The sequence below is a fragment of the Stegodyphus dumicola genome, chromosome X2 (assembly GCF_044657685.1).
Source record: "Stegodyphus dumicola isolate Sdum_Otavi_A_Nest chromosome X2, ASM4465768v1".
NCBI lineage: Eukaryota > Metazoa > Arthropoda > Arachnida > Araneae > Eresidae > Stegodyphus > Stegodyphus dumicola.
The window spans coordinates 76,171,478-76,192,258 of record NC_140781.1 but is presented as its reverse complement, the minus strand read 5'-3'; the positions used below and the strand labels follow the sequence as shown (position 1 = coordinate 76,192,258).

Genomic DNA, 20,781 nt, shown 5'->3' with positions numbered 1-20,781 from the left:
TATAGACTTTTTTGCTCATTTCAGAACATAACCTTCAACAGTGTGTGATCCACTAGCGACATTAGATCCCTCGACTGCTTCGTCGTAATTAATGATGCAACTAAGTACGCTTTGACAAGTTTAAGCTAGTTATGCCGTCATCTAGTATTATAAAGTAAATTTTGATTCTGATTGGAGGATGTTTCTTGCTGTAGATTTACTCGATTATTACACTTTATAAACTAATAAAGTATTTTCTCGAAATGGATGTAAATGCTGTAATTTTACAATTACTAGTAAAATTTGTTCGATAACGTGCAGATGTATAATAGGAAAAGAACATATCTCCGGTACAAACTACAAAAAACCAAGAGTAAGTGACTCCAGATCTAGTAGTGGCCATCAGTATTTTTTTTTACGAAGATTCAGTTTTAATTTCTTTCTTTCTAATGTTATTTACTATTATTTATTATATTTTATTTATTATCATATATTATTATATAAAAAGTATTTTCTAAATTTCTAAATGATGTGTAGTTAAATACTCTTTCTAGTGATATATAATTAAATACACTAAATACTTTCTGGCTTTAGTGTATTACAATAAAAACAAGATTACAATAAGAACTTTCCTAGTCACATGCTACTCACGATGAATGCAGTACAAAAGACCAAGTCAGCCTTCCTCCCCTTTCGCATCTATAAATGCTGCTGTATGTTTTTTTTAACATAATTCTGAAATTTTTCGTTAGTTAAAACTAAAACCTTGAACAAGCTCCTTTGGTGCCAACTACTAAAAACTATTGTAGGAGACTGTACTAGGGCCACTTATAATGAATGTTTTTTTGCAAAGCATGCTAGTCATTCATATATCAATGACCATGTTATCCATGAAATGGCAGAGTCATTTACAGATATATGACATTGCATGCTGTGTGTTAAGCAAGAAAATTTAAGATATCGATATGTATTAGAATTTTATAACACTTTTTCTATCATAAGTAATTGTTTATAACAAGTTCTTTAAATTATGTACTCCGAGCTCAGGAGTAAAGTCAATTAAATAAATACCAACGAAATTTTAATAATTGTAAATTGAAAGAAATTACTGAAATCAATGGTATTAAAAACAAAACTGTTCAGAAAGAGAGCGAGAAAATTTTTATCCGTAAGCAACATCAAAATAAAAAGAAAATTATTATTGCCTCTAGGAGAAATTAAAAAAAAAGGTCGCAATTACAGCCTCTAAAGTGACGATCATTCATAAACTGAGGCTTCCAACGGGCACCTGTCAGACGGGTTGAGGGTTTGGAATTCTTTCTGATGGCCAATCGTTGACCCCTTCCTTCCTCGTACACTTTTCCCACTGTCTTCGTCTAAAATACGGGATGGCAAATCTAGAATTCCAATTAATACAAACGTTTTAGCTCAGGAGAGATGTCTCAAGCCTATAAGAGTACACTATATGGTTTAGCTGCACTACTCTATGTGATTACGTGCATATCAGCAGCTGAACGTCCCCACATCATCTTCATCGTCGCTGACGATCTGGGTAAGATTTAAGTGATATATTCTCTAAGAAATGAAAACAGTTCTTCTCAAAGAAACTGTAGATTAGTCTAAGATCTTCTAACTTCCTTCTTTAAAATTTTTTAGAATTTTAGGAAATGAACTGCATGCTTGCAACTTCACACTCTGTGGAAAAAATTCTGTGGAATGTTCTTATGTTAAGACTTTGGAATATTTTCTGTAATATTATTTCAATGCTTTTAATTTTTGCATAGCATATATTGTCAAAATAGAGGAGTTTTTTTAATGTTTATTCTATTCATGCTGCTTAATACAGATTTCATTTTATTTAATTAATGATTAGTAGTAGATTTTTATTTTATTAAGTATAATAAAAGAAAGGGAATATTGCATAATAAGCATCATTTAGATTTATTATGCCACGCATAGCACGCCAGTATAGGAATTAGTCAGTAAAACCAGTAATTTTTCACAACAATTTTATGTACTGCGCAACTTATAAATACTGATAAAGCATTTCCATGAAATTGATGTGAAGTTGATAAATAAGTAATGGTTATTGCTGTATTTTGGATACTTTTAATATTTTTGGAAGTTCTATAAAATTCAAAAGCCAATTAATATAAATTTATTTCTCGTTTAATGGTATGATTATTAATATCTGCATTTGGAATATAATAACTAAAGCTTGTTTTATACATAATAATTTTGTTTCTCAATAATAAAGGGAAAATATTTTAGTCATATATTATTTACAGAAACGGCATGAAATAAGATTTTGCCTGAAAGGTCTGTTTGATTCTTGAAAAGTTTCGAAACTGAAATATGTACTTTTCTTCCTGTGAGCTGCTTACCTTTCTTAAAATTTCACTTTTTTTTGCAGTTCTCAGTTATGCTTTTGTAACCACTGACTCATTATATGCAGTCTGTGCAATCGGAGGTTACTTAATTTAGTCTCCCAAACATTAAATTTACATTTTAGGTTTTAAAAAATTATCGATAGCATGAGAAATGTGTATAAAACGTTTAGCTTTGGATAAAAGAGGTCTGCTTCTCAAGAGTTGTTCGTTTTATCCCGAATTAAAAATTTTATTGATGCTTTAAATCTGAAAAAAAAATTTTGAGTATTTTATAAAATAATTTTTTAAATTCAGGTCTCTTTATTATATCTGCAGTTTATCTTTTTAAAATTTGTTTTAGGTTCTCAAAACACATATTTACATGAGTCTGTAGGGCTTTTCCACTAAGTAATATTATATTTTATTTTACTAAATGCTCCTCCATTAGTCACTGCACTGAAAGAGGGCTGTCCATGGAGGACTTTTTTAAGGAAAACTGTCTTGTACCATTTTACACATGGGCGGGGGGGTACGAAACCCCGAAAACACCCATAATGCCAGCCCGAGCATCGGGACTTGCCCCAGACGGAACTACCAGTGTTCAGGGGCTTTTACCGCTCAGCCTCTGGTAGGCCACAAAGTAATATTCATCAGTAGCTTCAACAATAGCGAAATATTAAGGTCTATGCCTGAATTTAAGTTTATCCTTAGATTCGTCATAATTATGATGCAATTAAATCGAAAGGCATTTGAAATTATCCAATCTGAGCTATCCCATTTCTAGCCTGACATTAAAAGTTATGGCAGGTCTTCATACTCAGAAACGAATGACATTATGGACTTGCTCTAATTCATGAAATTAATTTTTATTTTTTAGCCTTTTATGAAACTAAAAGGTATCGCTGTTGCTTAGTTACTACCGCATTAAAATTTTAAGTTTCCTAGATAGACCTGATGATAGCATAAATCATAAATTTAATTTTAGTTCAGACAATTAAAAATTCACCTTAAATAAAAATCTACAGTGCAAAATGGAATCCTTAGTATCAGAAATGAACATCTAAGTTCAAGCTTAGTGCTAAAGTACTGCAATAATTTGAACGCATTTTAAAAAGTGCCGGGAATTACAGAGACAATAAATAGAAGAACACTTTGAATACTATTTTGTAAAGGATATAGAATATTTTACAAATAAAAAATATTAGATTGCTTTAGAAATTATTAAAAAGAAAAAAGAATGATTAAGGAACACAAATGGCCACAAAAATCAGAGAAGTTTTTCACAAAAGACTTTTGCCGCTTCTCTTTGTTTTTGTGCTTGTTATAGGACTTATTTGTTTTATTTAAGAAATGTGTGAGCAAAGCTTTTCAGGTATTATTCATTATACGAAAAGTATATATAATAGTACTTCGATTATTTGAGGTATCACCTCGGGTAATCAAAAACTCGGTTAATAGAGACTAAATCTCAGATCATGTTAATTTTGGTTCCGATTAAGTTTTCTGAATGCTTTATTCGAATTTCTTAAACTAAGTCCGCAAGTACAATTATTAATATTTTAGTAAACTCTTTTATTACGAGATAAAATTTCTTTCGTTCAACTAATAAATAATCGATATGAAAATATATTTCGTGCCAAAAATATTCCTGAAGAAAACTGATATAAACAAACTCCATCAAAATATACGCAGGTTGTGAAGTTTTATCTGATTTCTTTCATGCGTTTTTTATAAGATAAATTTTTGAAAACGTAATTTTTTTAAGTTAACTCTTTTTGAGATAGTTTGTACTTTATCAACTACCTGACGATCATGCTAGTTTTGGGTTGACGAAAAATTCATAGGAGAAACATAAAGACGTTTCCTTAAATATTAAAGAGCTTTGCTCAAGGTTTCAGAGCCTATTAGGAAGCGAACTGTAAAATTACTGAATATTGGTAGTTCGACCTGATTTCAGATAGTGATGAATGGTTTACTCGCATGGCCATTTTCATGGCTTTTCCCATATGAGGCAATTTTCTTTAAACAGTCTTCTCAGAAGGCATCCCTCAATTTAGACACAGAGGTGTCGTGTACCTTTCCATAATCAAAATAAACCAAGACTACAACAAAGATGTTTCATCGTCATACTCAGCACCATTGCAGTTTTCATTATTCTCCAGAGCTATGCCGCAAGTGATTTCTTCGTCAGGCCTTTTTTCTTTCAGTGTTATTTTTTGTTCTAAATATGTTTTTATAAGGCAGCATTTTATTATAATTTGTACTCATATTCCCTGCTTACGGTAAATTATTACTATCACAACACAATTTTGGTTTAAGCTCATGGATGAAAGAATTTCCTTTTTTTATAAATGAAAAAATATTTTGGTAATATGATGTGTTGAAACCCACATTTCCATTACCAGCATCATATTTGCAATATCTTTTTCCTGCTCGCAGTTTTGAAATAATATATCTTATCAACAAAATATCTATAAACAAGGTTAACTACTTTTTTTATAGGCTGGAATGATGTTGGATGGAATAACCCTGAAATGCAAACACCTCACATTGACGAGCTGGCAAAAAATGGTATCATCATGAACCAGTCCTATGTGCAACCAATGTGTACACCGTGAGTACGTGAAACTGTTAGTATAACAGTTAAAATATTGAAATGTTATTTAAAATACTCTAGTGCTTAGTTTCTAAATTAAGTGCCACAACCCAATAGAAGGCTATTAAAAACAATGAACAATTATAAATAAATAATAAAATAAACAACGAGCAATTAGATTAAATTCAAAGAAGTAAATGAAATTATCAGTAAAATCAGTTACTGTGATAAATTTCTTAACAATATTGCGAACCGGTTATGCCACAAAGTATTATAACTCAAATTAAGGCGGGAGTTAGAATTACAGATTAGCTCAAAACCTGAGCCGGGCTTCATTGGAATTTTTCTGAATTTAAGGCCTGTACTATACGTAATAATATTGTCTAAGAAAGCATGAAAAAATTTATTGTGTTTTGAAGGAATACTGATACTAGGGATACTGATACGCAACTGATGCTTTACATTTTATTTTAACAAAAAGGGCCTGCAACAAGAAAGGAAATCAAACCATAAATTACTCCTGCTCCTTAAAACAAAAACAAAAAAAAACTGACATTTGTATCAGGCCTCTAATACTGGATACTGCGCGATTAATTTTGAATTAATTACATAACGTGTATAACAGATTAACTTGTTTCAAGTCAACGGATGTGCACTTCTTCTATTAGACTTCCTAGAATTTAGAGTTACATATATTTAATCACTTCAGAACTGATAATAAAGGTAAAGGAAATGAAGCCACTTTAATAAATAATAATAATAAGTGAATCCAAAAACTTTCAGTTAGAAGATTTAAAATATTTCTTTTCCTAATTAGCAAAAATTTAAATTTCTCTCTCAGTTTTGGGTTTTTAAATGGTAATAAAACTTCAAATCTTTGATTACAGCATGTACAAGGTGTCCATAATTTAATAATCGATAATCAATGTAATCTTCAGAGTCATAATCAATAGTCTAATAATCCATCATCCATTAATACATAATCGATGTAATCTTTAGTTCAAGGAATTTTGTTTGATTTAATTTTTGGGAATGGCAGCGAGGAATCTGCTTGTTTATAGACAAAATGGGGTTGTAAGAGCAATGTTCGTTCTCTGTTTATAGGAAAAGGAATATTCGAAAATAGTTTAGTGGAAACCTCCAACAATCGAACAATCAATTAAAAGATAGTTAAAACAGTTTCTAGAGACCGGACGTGTTTTGCAGATAGGTAAGGAAGTGCAGATAGGTAAAGTGTTAGTGATGAAAATAATTTCGCCATTCGAGACATGTTTGTGTGTAGTTCCAATAAATCTATTCGCTATGCCAGCCTGCAAACAAGGTCAACTGTTTATAAAGTTGTTTATGGATGACTGAAACTGACCGCGTATAAATTGCACATTTGTGAACAAATCAAACCAAATGATCAAATCATTCATTCGTAAGGAACGTTTTATATAATATTCTTAACTGTGTCAGTGATAAAGATAAGTTCCTTCAGAAATCGTATTCAGTGATAAAGCAATATTTTAAGTTTGAGGAGAGAACAATGGAATTTATTATTATTATTATTTGGGTGTTAGAAAACTTACATTTTGCAACGGAAATTGAGTGAGGTTGTCCTGAAGTTAGCGTTTGATGCGCACTAATTCATAAAAAAAGTTGATTAGTCCGTTATTTACTCAGAGTCATCAATTAATTCAGATGATTGCTTCGATATGCTGAGATTGTTTTCGGTTCTGCGTTCAGAAGAAACGCAGCCAACCTCTTTTCAGCAGGATGAGGCCCCCCTGTCATTTAGCTACACATGTAAACATGTCATCGATGAAATATTCTCAGATCGTTCGATTGGCAGAGGTGGACGAATTTCATGGCCACCCCGTTTTCTGGACGTCACACCATTCGACCTTTCTCATTCTGGAGAGACCTGAAGAACCGAGTTTAGGCTGCACAGATTCGCAGCATCTAAGATTTAAAAAATCGATTCATTGCAGAATCCGCTTTTGCGACTCCGCAAATGCATAATAAAGTCTGGAGAGAAATCGAGAACAGCCTTTATATACTCCAAGAAACTAACAGTGCTCATGCTGAAATGCATAGAGATCAAAGTCTTTGAAGTAAAAAATTAAATTCAGTCAGTCTTTTTTCTCCATCTCTTATTCTGTATTATTTAAAACATCTGGTGAATAAATTATAAGGTATTTCTCCCACCTTCTAGGCAAGCCTTCGTGGTGTGGTGGTCTGCACACTGGCCGGTATTCCAGAGGTCCGTAGTTCGATTCCCGACGAAGGGGTTTGCTAATATTTCCTCTTGACCTAATGTCTCTACAAAATTACGGACACCCTGTATCATTCTCTATCTGATGTAAGTTACGCACTTGCGAGGAAACTGCCAGGCAGATAATCTGACTATTTGAGGTTAACACATTTCTTGGATAAGCAAGTTAGTATGTTTTCACATAAATTACTGCCTTTTGCTAGATATGCATTATTACATTTTTCGCCCAGTTATGAGTTTGGTGGGATGCGCGATATTACGTTTTACACAAAGTTACCACTAATTGCGGTAAATGTAAGTTACGCACTTGCGAGGAAACTGCCAGGCAGATAATCTGACTATTTGAGGTTAACACATTTCTTGGATAAGCAAGTTAGTATGTTTTCACATGAATGACTGCCTTTTGCTAGATATGCATTATTACATTTTTCGCCCAGTAATGAGTTTGGTGGGATGCGCGATATTACGTTTTACACAAAGGTACCACTAATTGCGGTAAATTCGCGTATAAACGGTGACTTCTTCTACTGTGTATATTCATATTTGTCAGCCATCGTTTAAAATTATAGACATACCAGTAATGCAAGGTATAAATTTTATAAGATGTGCTCTCGAGAGGCATTCCATACTTTGATTATATGGCTTTACAAAATCCGATTAAATTTTGTAAAAATATTAATTTTTTTTAAAATTATTATATAATCTAAAATAATGATATTTTATATATTTCTGCATAATACAATTGAGTATATAATTTATAACTTGCATTATCTAAAATTGGCGCTGAAGTATTGAACATTTTAGTGAGATCCAAATTTATGCTCATGTTCATAAACCTTATTTCAGACTAAATAATGGGAGAATTGTCAATTTGAGTAATAAAGCTGAGAGAATCGACATTATATTTTATGAAAATTACTTCTATTTATTCGTTAAAGAGAAGTATTAGAGACTAAAAATGATAATGAAATTCCAGTCATTAAGTTTTCTGAATCTATTGTCGAATGTCTAAGATGGAAAAAGCCGATAAAGGAATAACCTGTATTTTTGGTTTAATCATACCGTAGAAACTTTTACTATTTAATTGCTTAATTTCTGAATAAATTACGTTTCGAAATTTTTCAAAATAAACAGGTATTAGAGGCAGAAGTTAATTTAACTTTTAACGACTAGTATATATCAAGTCTTTATTTTCGTTTAAAAGCAGAATCAATTGAAGCCGTATTTTGCCGTTTATAAAAATTTTCCCAGTAAACACCTTGTAAGATTCTAGCTAAATTAATTTTCTGGCTAGATCTTTACTTGAACTATGAAGCGACTGTTTGCTAATTTCAACTGTATCAATGACAAGATATGACAAGGGTGAAAAGATCCTGTTATTTAACTCACTAAAAGATTTATAGACCTCTGGTCCTTACAAACTTAGTAAATACTTTCGGCTGCAACTAGAAATAGAAATATAAAACTAAAACTAAGTTAAAAAATCAGCCGAAGCTGCACAAATATAATTAACGCGAGTTGACTCTTATCCCTAACACCAACGTACACAAACTGGCAATTAAACTATACATGGCCGTAAAACAGCAAGCTTAAATCAGCGAAACAAAGTGGCTGAACGCAGAACACGCTCTGTCTGAAGTAACTCAGACGCCAGCCTAAATAGTATCTTTCTATCCTACTTTGCATAACACGCGAAATTGAAATATCATTCTGGCAGGAAATGGAAATGAGGGAATATAGAAAAGATACGTAACTGAAAAAAAAACTGATTAGTTTAAAACTAAATAAGTCTTTGCAATCTTTCGAAACAGTTTTAAATTACAAAAGAAATAACATAATCTACAGATGAAATGAAAGTAATTAGTGTGAATTCGTGATGTACTATTCTATTTCATTACAGCAAACATTATGATGACGCATTTGATCACTCATATAGAACAGATAGTTCTGGTTTTTTGTACGTCTTCAAAATTTCAGTTATCTAAGTACGTAACAGCTGGAGTGCCTATGGGTTTCCGTTAGTATACGAGTCCAGCACTGACGTTACTCTGTAATGTGCTAAAGTACAGATTTTATTATACATAAAGTGTGCTCATTTGAATGAAAATATTTCAAATGTTTCTCGTAATTATCGTAACTCAAGAAACAGGGCTAGACTGCAGTGAAAAATTAAAACACAGGTATCAAGACAGATGATATTTTCAAACTGCATTATTCTGCCAAAATTAATTGAAAGTTGTTTTTTGTAATCAGAAGCTGCGATTCGATTATTTACAAAACTGATATCTTTTAAAAATTAATTGTATATAAAAGGAAATAATTTTATTCTACGTGCATATAGATATGGATATGGTGAAGTGTAGTGGACATCTATTGTTTAACGATAGGCTATATAAGTATTGTCTAGCCGCACTAATTATAAGAGATAACTGCCCTTCACAGGGCCCACAAGGGGACCAGCCAAGCGTTGCTGTGTTACAAAGCTCTGTCTCTCTTGTGGATAGGAAGCTCATTATATTTATGATTTCCTTTTTGCGATATTTGTTCTTAATGGTAGATCTTGTAAAAGGATTTATTTTCCTTTCGGAGTTCTGAAGTTTTAGATGTTGTTCAACTGTGAGGGAGCATTTAAATATGTAGTATTCAGGGCTGCCTCTTTCTACACGTACACTCTGATCTGATGTAGCTAAGTTCCTTGCATAAAAGCACGTCGGAAAGAGCTATGCCCCGATATGAACAACGTTATTGCCCTTGTTATTGAACTAAGTACAATACCTACTTTTGAGAACAGCTGAAAGGTCCTTCTCACTTGTTTAGCGTTGTCCCACCAGTTCTGCAGTTCAACCTTAGATTCGTTGGTTATGAGTTTTCTGACCTGTGAGCCAGTCCATGGCACTGATAAGTTTTGTGCATTTAAGGCGTGTTGATTTTGGGACATTGTAGTTCTTTCTGTAATCTCTTGGATTAATTTTGATCTGTGGTGCAGGTTCGATATAGCATGGATCGCTGAAAGACTCTATGAAGATATATATTTTTTAGGAAGCTTATGATGCTGTATTTTATTGCTTCCAGAAGCGCTACTGATTCCGCTTGAAATACACTGTTGTATTGATATAGGCGAAATTTAGTTAAACTATCCAGTTGAAGTCTAGCTAAATTTTGATTGCGCTGCCTTTGCCTTTTTCTAGGCCGGAAATGTCTTTAAATTTCTTTCTTTTTTTTTTTTTTTTTTTTCCATGCTTAACGTGATGTTATTTTTCTTTCCTGGATGGTGCTCGTATGGGTGTGGCGGTTTCTCATATTTCTCTGCTTTAAGTCCTTAAAGGAAATCTAATGACTATTTCTTCGTAGTTACAGCGCCGTTGTCTTGTGGAAGTAGTTACAGCGCCGTTGTCTTGTTCAGCCGGTATTTTTGATAAAACACTGTTTTGTCATCGTTGATTTTGCATATCAAATTTTGTTTCATCTTCTGAATGGACACTTATTTGTTCAACAATTTATTATACTGTTCAATTCTTTCGTTTTTTACAGTTTTTACAGTAGAAAATAGGTGTACTTTTTGTTTTTAAATCCAATCAGATTGCTTTTTTAAGGAATTATACAATTTACGAACTTATCACAATATTTTTATTCTCAAAAGGCTTCTTAAAGAGGAAATCTTCCCAAGTGGAACTAACTTAGTTTTGAAAGGATCAAGTAAATAAGTTTTTATTTTTTGGGGGGAAAATTCTGAAGAGAGCTTCATTATATCTGCATTCGGGTTAGTTATAATCTGATATGTAATTAAATTTATGCAACGAATTTCTACAAGAATAAAGTCATTTTTCAAGTACATCTTTTCGTGAATGTAACATGGAGACATGGAGACATGTTGGGCACCTCCACTGCTCATGTTTCATATTTTTGTAAGAAATGTACGATTCCTTTATGCCAATTAAACAGTTTTTTTATGTTTTGGATATTTACTGACACTTCTTTCTTCCGTTTTCTGGCCAGAATGCAAATTAGTTAGCTTGCATGTAAGGTGAGGTTTTGGATCGTAAGACAGAGCTTGCTGTGCCTCTCGAAGCCCTGTTACTAGGTTGCTAGATCAGATGAGATTTATAAGTTTGAATTATAATTACAGATACTGAATCTGCATGCCGGTTCGATAAGTGAGCCACCTTTGAGTTGAACTGACCCGTGTAGTCTTTGGCTACTGTCTTGTTTAAATTTAACATTTTATTTTAATTAATTATTTAAATTAAATAATATTAATTAATTTAAATAATTTAAATTTAATAATTAAAATAATAATAATTTAAATAATTTAAATTAATTATTTAAATTATTTAATTATAATTAAATTTACTTTAACGTTTAACATTTGAACTTAATTTTATTTCAAGTTACGTCCCCATAAGTGCTAACTCAGCTTGTAAACACCAGGTGTGCCTTCTGATCTTCTTTAGTTTTAAATAAAACTGTCTTTTACACCCTTCTCAAGTTTAAGTTATTATTTTAGACTTAGCAATACTGCGCTTAACGTCTACCAAAGGTTTGGACCCTATTAAATTATTGTAAAACATACCAAACTTTATAGAGAAAACAGGCTTATGAGTTATAAACACAGGTCTAAGCCCACGACTTGTGGGCTAGGCGTTAATAAGGTCTACATATATTGCAATACGTAGTAAATTATTTAATAAAGTGTCACGAAGTGTACTAAATTTATAGCATAATTTTGTCTTTTTTTTTTTTTTTTTTTTTTTTTTTTTTTTTTTTTTTTTTTTACCTAAAGATATCTGGCAATTAGTGTAGTTCTCAAAGTATGACAAAACAATGGAAAAAATGCAGTACATTATAATGTTCGGTTTCAAGCTGATTTGTAACCTAAGAATATGTAGACCTAAGAATATGCATGACCATTTTCAGCCTTGCTTTGGCTACACCGGTCTTAATGGCGCATTCATATGCTCGTAGTCAGGATTGTGACAGGGAGACAAGGTGTTATTTTACTATGCTGCAGCCCTTTCTCACTTGGTGCGTATTATAGGTAAATTTAAAATTTTGAAACTTCTTTTTGGCCCTCTGTAAGTCGCAGATTTCGAATCAGCTGATACTGGGGCACTAAAATATAACTATATCGCAACCTCTTCTTCTTCTTCTTTTTTTTATTTTTATTTTATTTTTTTATTTTTTTATTTTTTATTTTTTGAAGTAGTGAGTCTATAGGAATACTGTCTAACAAACATGCTGCTTATATCATATAAAATTAAACCAAAGAATCAAATAAGAAAATTTGTATACGTTTCATGAGAGTGGTGCAAGTTTCCTTTCTTCAAGAAGCAAACTTATTTAGTGTTATTGTGCCAAATTTTTGCTTAAAAATAGATCGAAATAAAAACGCAACTTGAACACTTTTGATTATAGCTTAACAGCATCTGCCAAAATATAAATTACTCAGCAAGGAATTAAAAAAAATTCTGTACTAGATTATATTGGGTTTTTAAAGTAAATGGAAAAAGCAAGAAAATTTCCAATGGATTAATCTTTTCAATACACTGTGGGATGCACAGAAAAATGCACAGTTTAAATATTTTTTTTTTTCGAAGATTTCAAAAAGTCTGCAAATAATACACTTATTTTCTACCTTTCTTTTCATTAACTGCAATGATGAAAGCTGAAACACTACCACGTAAAACCTGGAAATTGCGCTGAGAACACTGCAGTCAGCTGATAACGGGATAAAAAGAGCAACGTTGTCTCGTGACTGTGATGCAAGAGAAAGACATACTTGCCAAAGCTTACAAAGAACTGATATTCTTAAGAACTAAACAGATTCTTTACGTACGTCATATCACTGACACTTCTTACACTGCGTATGTTTTTTTTTTTTTTTTCTCTGGAAGTTTCTGCGACATATTTACAGAATTTTTTTATTGTGGAATAAACACTTTTTTAACGCATGAAAATCATTGTAAAAATTATTTTCAGTTGGAGAAAATGTGAGATGACAGATAATATTAAAAATAAATTAGGTATAACTGCATTAACTCTTGCTGCATAAATAATTTCTTTCTTCTCCTTTTCATTTTCCTTTTTTTACGTCTTTTTTTTTTTTTTTTTTTTTTTTTTTTTGTCCTCTTAAGTTTTTGCTGATAATTTAGTTCTACGAATCGCGCTAAATTCGTTTACAGTGTCTTGAAAAAAACTTAAATTACTATTGTTCCTATTCAGATTGGCAAAAGATTTGCTTTTTGGAGTGATATTAAAGCTCTTTAAAACGTTACACTTATTTGACACAAAAATGTTTTGAATCTCCTGAAAATATCTCAAAATAATAAACACATTTCGATAAATTATCTGAGTGTCTTTCCGCTTTCGATATTCAAATTGAATTCTTCAGTAGGAGAATTAATGAATAAAAATAACAGTTTTTATTTAGCCTTGAAAAACCTACACTGACGTAACATACAAATTAATAATACAGAAATGCGATACCTAGGCCCATGACTTTTTGTGATTATAATTGATACTTTGCGGAGAATATGAAGAAATGTGTGTAAGGTTATTATAATTTTTCATAACCAGTTGTTTTATAATTTAGATATTTACTATCACTTCTTCTTCCGTTTCCCTACCAGAATGCAAATTTAGTTTCAGAGTATTTACGCTGAGGTTTTTGGATTGTAAGTCACAACATGTTTCTGCCTCTCGAGGCCCCGTGACAATGTTTCGCTAATCCCGATAAGATTGCAGTTTTCGGCTTTGCAGTATGTTTGTCCATATTTCAATTGTTACGTCAGAGAGAAGTTTTTAGCCAACTTCGCATTAAATGAGTTGTGTAGCCTCTGGTCATTAGACTTAGTTTTTAAATAACGAATTTGACTGTTACTTAAGTTTCATTGCCACAGGTGGTTGATTTGTCAAGCACGAGACGTGCATTTATGTTCTAGTTCTGAGTTAATGAAAAGGTTTGTTTCAAAGTCTTCTTTCGTTGTTTGCAGACGAAGCGATATATCGCTCGAAGTCTGCAAAGAGTTTAGAATTAGAGTATGTTACCAAAGAGCAGCAAACTCAATACGTGAATGAAAGACGTACCTCAAATCGGCACAAAATTTTATATAGAGGAGATTGGGGATGAATATTTCCATTTCATGGATTTATATTTTTACTTTGCTTGCGGACTTACCTCCAAGAAAACGTTTTTAACAGAATTATTTGTTTGCCTCTTCCTCACTGAGTATAATATTTTTCAATTAACAATGAATAAATACACTTTAATAAATTGAAAATTTGCATCTTTCAAAAAATATTGTATACGCCTATATTAAGAGATATTTGATCCTTTCGCTGAGGATACTTCTTCCGGGTCAAAAATCTTAGAAAGTTAAGTGCTTGCGTATTTCATTACATGCCTGTTATATAATTTAATATAATTAATACTTGAAATAAGAGATGATAATTCCATTTTTTATTTCTTAATTATGTCTGGAAGATAAACCAGTAAACACTCTTTCCGCTTAAAATTTATATAAAACTTTATATAAAAATTATGAACGCAGTTTCATCAACAAATTATGAATTTAAATTATAAAAAAATAAGCAAAAATATTACTTTATTTCTTTAAATAAAAAAGGAATACAATTTGATAAAAAGGATGAGTGAAAAAAAAACGATGCCAATAAGAGTTACCAAATATTTTCAGTCATATCGCTTTTGGTGTAATACGTCATTTAATTCTTACATTATAAGGTATTTCTATCGCCTTCCTAGCGAGCCTTCGTGGTGTAGTGGTCTGCACGCTGGGCACGCATTCCAGAGGACCGTGGTTCGATTCCCGGGAAAGGCATTTGCTCATTTTTCATCTTGCCTGCTTCCAAAAATATATAATGTCTCAACATTTGCTCCCGAACTAAAAGGATGGTGGATGATAATTCTCCACGCCCAGGATTTGGCGATTGGGTCCCGTAAAAACCCCAGTCGCCCTTTAAAAGGGGAAGTATACAAGCTATTTCTCCCGCCTTCTTAGCGGGCTTTCGTGGTGTAGTGGTCTGCACGCTCAGCGCGTAATTAAGAGATACGCGGTTCGATTCCCGGCGAAGGCGTTGCTAATTTTCCATCTTGCCTGCTTCCAAAAATACGTAATGTCTCTACAACATTATATCAGAAAATCTAAGTTTTCGTTCTGTTTGATTCACATAATAAACAACTTTACTTTTCACTAAGAATAACTATAACAGAATATATACTACGTGGCAGTGAAAATGCAGTTTCATCATTTATTCATGCGCAGAAAATGATGAAAATCAGAAAAAGGAGAGACACCGCAACGAACATTACGTGATTTTCAATACAACATGATACACTTATAAAAAGAGCGACTGAAAATTATGCCCAGTATGTTGTAGGACCACCGCTTGCGGCGATATAGGCAGCAACACGCCTAGGAACAGACACATCAGATCGTTCGGATTAGGGATATTAAATCTATGTCATTATAGCTGCAGCAAGTGGTTAACAGGCTACCATTATAGCCTGTTAACTACTTGCTGCAGTTCGTCCTCGGAACGAGGCGGCCACAACGCACGCAAGCTCGTCCCAGACATGTTTGATGGGTGAGAGATCTGGAGAGAAAGGTGACCAAGGAAGCTTCCGAGTATCTTGCAGGGCTTGTCGGCTGATATGCGCCGTGTGTGATCTGACATTATCCTGTTGGTAAATCGTATTTGGAAGGAAGATAAATGCCTGAAGGAAGTAGTGACTGTCATTGCTTAGCTAAATGCGTGACTCGTCGGAAAACATCAGATTATGTCACTCTGAAGTCCTCGTGACTCCACGTTGTCTACGTGGCCGAAGTCTGACACCATCGCAAACAGAGGCCCCCTGTGTTGTTGGCTCAGTGGCAGGCTTCTTAACGGACGCCATGAGTATAGGCCACCCGTTGTCAATCTTCGAATAAAGGTGCTGGTCGCCGGGAGAGCATCAAGAGTGTCCTACATGTCACCATCGCAAGCCTGCGGATGCGTCAATTCGCGCGTGCTGAAATCACTCTGACAGCACCGTCACTAGTGGGAACGTACCACATTCCCTCCTCCCAACCACCATCGACGCAACTGATGCACCTTAGACGTGTGTAGGTGCTTGTGCACTACGATTCGGCACAGGGACCAACCTGCTCTTCTGGAGATGCATTCACTTTTAAAATGTTTTACAGTTAGCCTTGCTTGAAAAGAAATGAGGCTGGTATCTTACATGCGTTCAGAATTACTGATCTACAAGCCAATTACTGAATGACTTCTTCCGTTTTGTACTATAAGCTCTAAATTTAAATTGTAGCCAAGAATCTTCACTCACAGTTTTTTAAATAAATCCACTCACTTAACTGTAACCAAAATGCCCCGCCTCATTTTTACTTTTTTGTATGATTTTTTTTTAATAAATTCAGCTTGATGACATCCATTCATGATGAGTTTATGATGTAGTGTTTAAAAATATTCAAGAGTTAATGTCCAGTAAAATTATTCAGCGAATATAACGATATCAGCAGCTGGATCTCCATTTCAATCCAGAGATAATTTATTGATGTTTCACGACCCATTTCCAAGGACAGGTCTACGTTCTTACAAGACAGGATAACTAAAATGTGAAAGATTACCTAACTCATCAACTCGTTCTGAGTGAAATTTTTTATCTTGTTTGTGCTTGAGTTGCATTTTAAAACGGAAAAATATTATTTAAAACTCTTCTTTTATGTGAAATCCATTTCATTTCAGATCAAGAGCTGCTTTTATGACTGGTTACTACCCATACCACATTGGACGTCAGGTGAGAACTAATATTTGTGCCTTTTCATAAGGTAATAACATTATCTACACGAGTTTTTTTAACCAGTGACTCCATATTTTTCATAATTCCGATCACTTAGTATCCCGTACCTAATTTATTTAAAAAGATATGTTTTTATACTTATAATAATTGTACAACTGAGATGCGGTTTCAGCAATTCTTCATTTATTTACCAAATTAGGTCAGGCTCTTAGCTTCAGGCATCATTTGCTAGAAGTTAATACTACGTAACTATTAATTATGATAAAACGAACATACCGAAGAACAATGTTAAACGCGCTACAGCAACAAGAATCATTGTAAATTGCGTAAATTTGTAGGACTATAGTTTCGAAGGTTAATTAGAACCTTCTTCAGCTGCAAGAAGGAAAATGACAAAGAGAAAACTTGTACTCATGCAATAACAATTGACGAAAAGGAAGAAACAAAATTACTGGCGCCATCTATTGGCAAAATGTGAAAGCAACTATAAAATAATTCCTTTAAAACTGAAAGGTAAAGACGGATTAGATGGGATTATTAACCAGGAGCTTGAAACGTCTGTAGGAAGTCTAATTCGCCAGTGGGAGATGTTTTTTAATAGGTTTAGATGTAGAGAAACGTAAAATGTAACTTTTGACAGTACTGTTGGGAAATGGAGGATTTATGAATGACTGATTCATAGACGCTTTTACGTTTTGTCAATAGATGACGCAAATAGATTTTTTCCATTTTCTTTTTTTGTCTATTGTAACCACGTCAGCAGATGTTTCCCCATCATCATTTTCACTCCTGCAGCTGAAGAAGGTTATTGAACCTTCAAAACTATAGTCCTGCAAATTTATGCAACTTACGCTTCTTGTTGCTGTAGTATGCATGTCATAAAATTTTACAAATGGTATTTTTTGTTTCTATAACATTCTTAATTTAATCACATTGACTTATTTTCGTAATCTTAGTTATCAAAGTCTTAGCCAGACAGACTATCAGATATTTATATCAAGAAATTAAAAAGTAAAAGAGAAGCTATAAATGTTATTCTAGTTTTACTTTGTCATAATTTTTTTTTTTTTTTTTTTTTTGTTGCACCTGACTTTGTTCTTTCGCTTTTATTAAATCGCTACTCATAACACCTAGCTAATGCTTTAACTTCCAGCCTTCTTTGATCTGTTCTGCACATTTTCGTGATGTCTAAAACTTACAATTAAATATCGTAACAATCTATGTATAAAGTAAACTTAAACTAGATACCTTTAAGCTGAGTTTTTTAATCTACACAAAAGAGTATATTTATTTACTTAAGATAAAATAATTCCAAAGAGCGTTGTCAGGTAACTTATTTTATTTATTTTTGGTTACTTAATCTCGCTCATGGAAATAAAGTTTATTTTTAAATTAAACTGCTGTATATGAGGCAGGAAGAAGGAAGACGACATAAATCAGCTATTTGATATCTATTACAAGCACTTTGTTTAAAATCTATCAGTAAAAATATATATATATATATATTCTCTCATGCACTTTATTACTCCGCAACACGACAGAGGGTCCACCTAAGCTGTTTAGTTTTTCAAATGTCGCTCCTAAAACGCTTCCTTTGCTTAAAATGTAGCTGGTCGTAGAATAATTTTACCTAACTTTCAAAAAGAAAAAGAGCTCTTTAAGAGAGAAAACGGCAGAAGTTAAAAATTTATGAAAGTACAGTTTAGTAATAGATAATATTTATTTATAAATTTAACGTTTTCATACATTCGCAGGTAAAATAGTGTAAGTTTAATAAGCAAAGATCTCAAATTATAGTCTGCTATAGAATTCCTTGCACCAACCTTTCCTATTAGATGACAAAAAGGAAAAAAGAATAAGCCAGATTAAAAACGAAAAATGAGCCTAAGTTATCAATTAGTTCTTCATTTTTATAAAGCGATTCCTTTATCACCGATTTTTTCTCTTATTTTGAAAGGTGCTCTCTTTATCTTTGTAAGTATTTACTTTAAGATCCCCTGCAATTATTAGGAATTTGGGCGAAAACGATGAGGCAAAAGTCGTACGCTCCGTTGTGAGAGATAATTTTCTTGTAACATATCTATACTTTATTTGAGAGTTTTTATTTATATTTTCTGCGACTGTTTTCTGGAATTTCTGCAGTACTGAGCTTCATGCGTCTTAATGCGTCTTCATTAAATGCTTCTTCGTGATTTAGTATTGAGAATTTGTTCTCAGGGAGCCCTTTTCGGGGGATTTCATATTTTTCGAACAGCTTCGGAAATAAGTCTGCTTTTATGCTTTGGCTTAAATGTCACGTTTGGCAGATACATTGCTAATAAGATTTGTAGCAGCGTTCTCACTGCCAAAACTCTGAGTATTACAGTCTAAGGCACAAAGAATCAAAGGAAATTGAGCTTACGCGTATGTGATTACCAACCTATTGGCTGCCGAATTCTAACTCTCTGTGAGAATAATTTTCCAATGAATTTTTAATTTATTCTTTCCACTCATCAGCTAATTGCCCTGAAAAACGCTCAACAAAGTAAAATATAAAGCATTTTATAGTTTTTTTTTTTTTTTTTTTTTTCTGTCAAATGATAATGAAGCATTTTTGTTTTCTAAGCCTAACATGGCTGTCTGACAGAGCTTCACGAAAGTCCATCAGTTGATCGGTTAAGTGATAAAAAGAAAAGAATGCGAGGGCTATATGACTATATGGGGAGAATTTCTAAGGAAAATTTCCTCTTAGTAACATTACACATAATAAAAACCACGACTAACGCATGCAGCCAGCGCACTCTCCAAGATTTGAATTTTCGCTGAAGTTAGAGAATAATTTAACAAAATTTCAATGTGAAAGGTTTGTTTTCCGATTTTTTTTAATATGAGCCTTGGTGGAAATTTGAAAACTTGAATCTATTGATAAACTGCAGAACTGCGTAGTCCTACAAATACCCATCTCTTATCTGAATCCCGATTACATTTCTCCTAACACAAATTTTCTATACTTTCTCTGTATACTTACCAATATTTTAATATAAAAAATACACAGGTCTGTGAGGTAATCGGAATTTTATGCAATGTTCATTTTTATTCCTTATGGAAAGAATTATTACACGACTTACTTTAAATTAGATAGCCAATTCCCAAAACTCTTACAGCGTGACCGCTCTTATGATGACTAGTAGTAATGACTATGACAGTGATACTTACGCCATAGTGTGAACATAGCGAAGCATAAACAACGAGAACATCGAGAGCAAATAAGTATACTCTTCATGATACATAAATCCCGAAAGAATACAATGCAAAGCCTGGTAAACACGCTTTCACTGCTCTCTTCATTCTTGATAAGGATAACTTGATGCACCTAATAAATTTGTAAGTCAGAGAATGAGTCTGAATATGATGTAAGTGATCAATTGTAGAAATGGTACAGAGACTTAGGTTACGTTGCGTACGAATACTTGTAACTTCAATCGGATAATGCGAATCTTACTTTAACTTATGAAAATTTGAAGTAAGAACTTCTTCATGGTACTTTCTTAAGATAAATAGAGTTTACTGCAGTAAAATTAAGGAAAGGTTATGGAGTCATTAGGTTTTGGGAGCAAGAACTTTTGAGAAATTCAAACTCTCACTTGCCGAGAACTGAATCTGAATTTTTTCATTGCTTGCTTGGTGTGCTTACTACTGCCCAATTATAAAGCACAGAAGAGGCATATCTTTTAACTCCATGCAAATCTGCTTATTGTGTAAAGACCTTATTTTAAACTAATCAATT

At 32.9% G+C, this 20,781-nt stretch overlaps 1 protein-coding gene across 9 annotated transcripts in view; it reads left to right on the top strand.

Moving 5' to 3' along the window:
- The window catches only part of LOC118184453 (arylsulfatase B-like), an 83,307-nt gene that overhangs the window by 2,697 nt on the left and 59,829 nt on the right, over positions 1–20,781 (top strand). The window contains exons 1-3 of one of the 9 annotated variants that reach the window (XM_085809454.1): positions 1,272–1,531; positions 4,851–4,962; positions 16,961–17,012. In XM_085809454.1, the coding sequence (XP_085665580.1) occupies positions 1,417–1,531; positions 4,851–4,962; positions 16,961–17,012 (279 nt within the window). In that variant the 5' untranslated portion in view covers positions 1,272–1,416. Of the gene's footprint in view, positions 1–1,271; positions 1,532–4,850; positions 4,979–7,511; positions 7,574–16,960; positions 17,013–20,781 lie in introns of those variants that run through there. The other 8 variants (XM_085809453.1, XM_085809457.1, XM_085809456.1 and 5 more) reach the window with 8 other exon arrangements.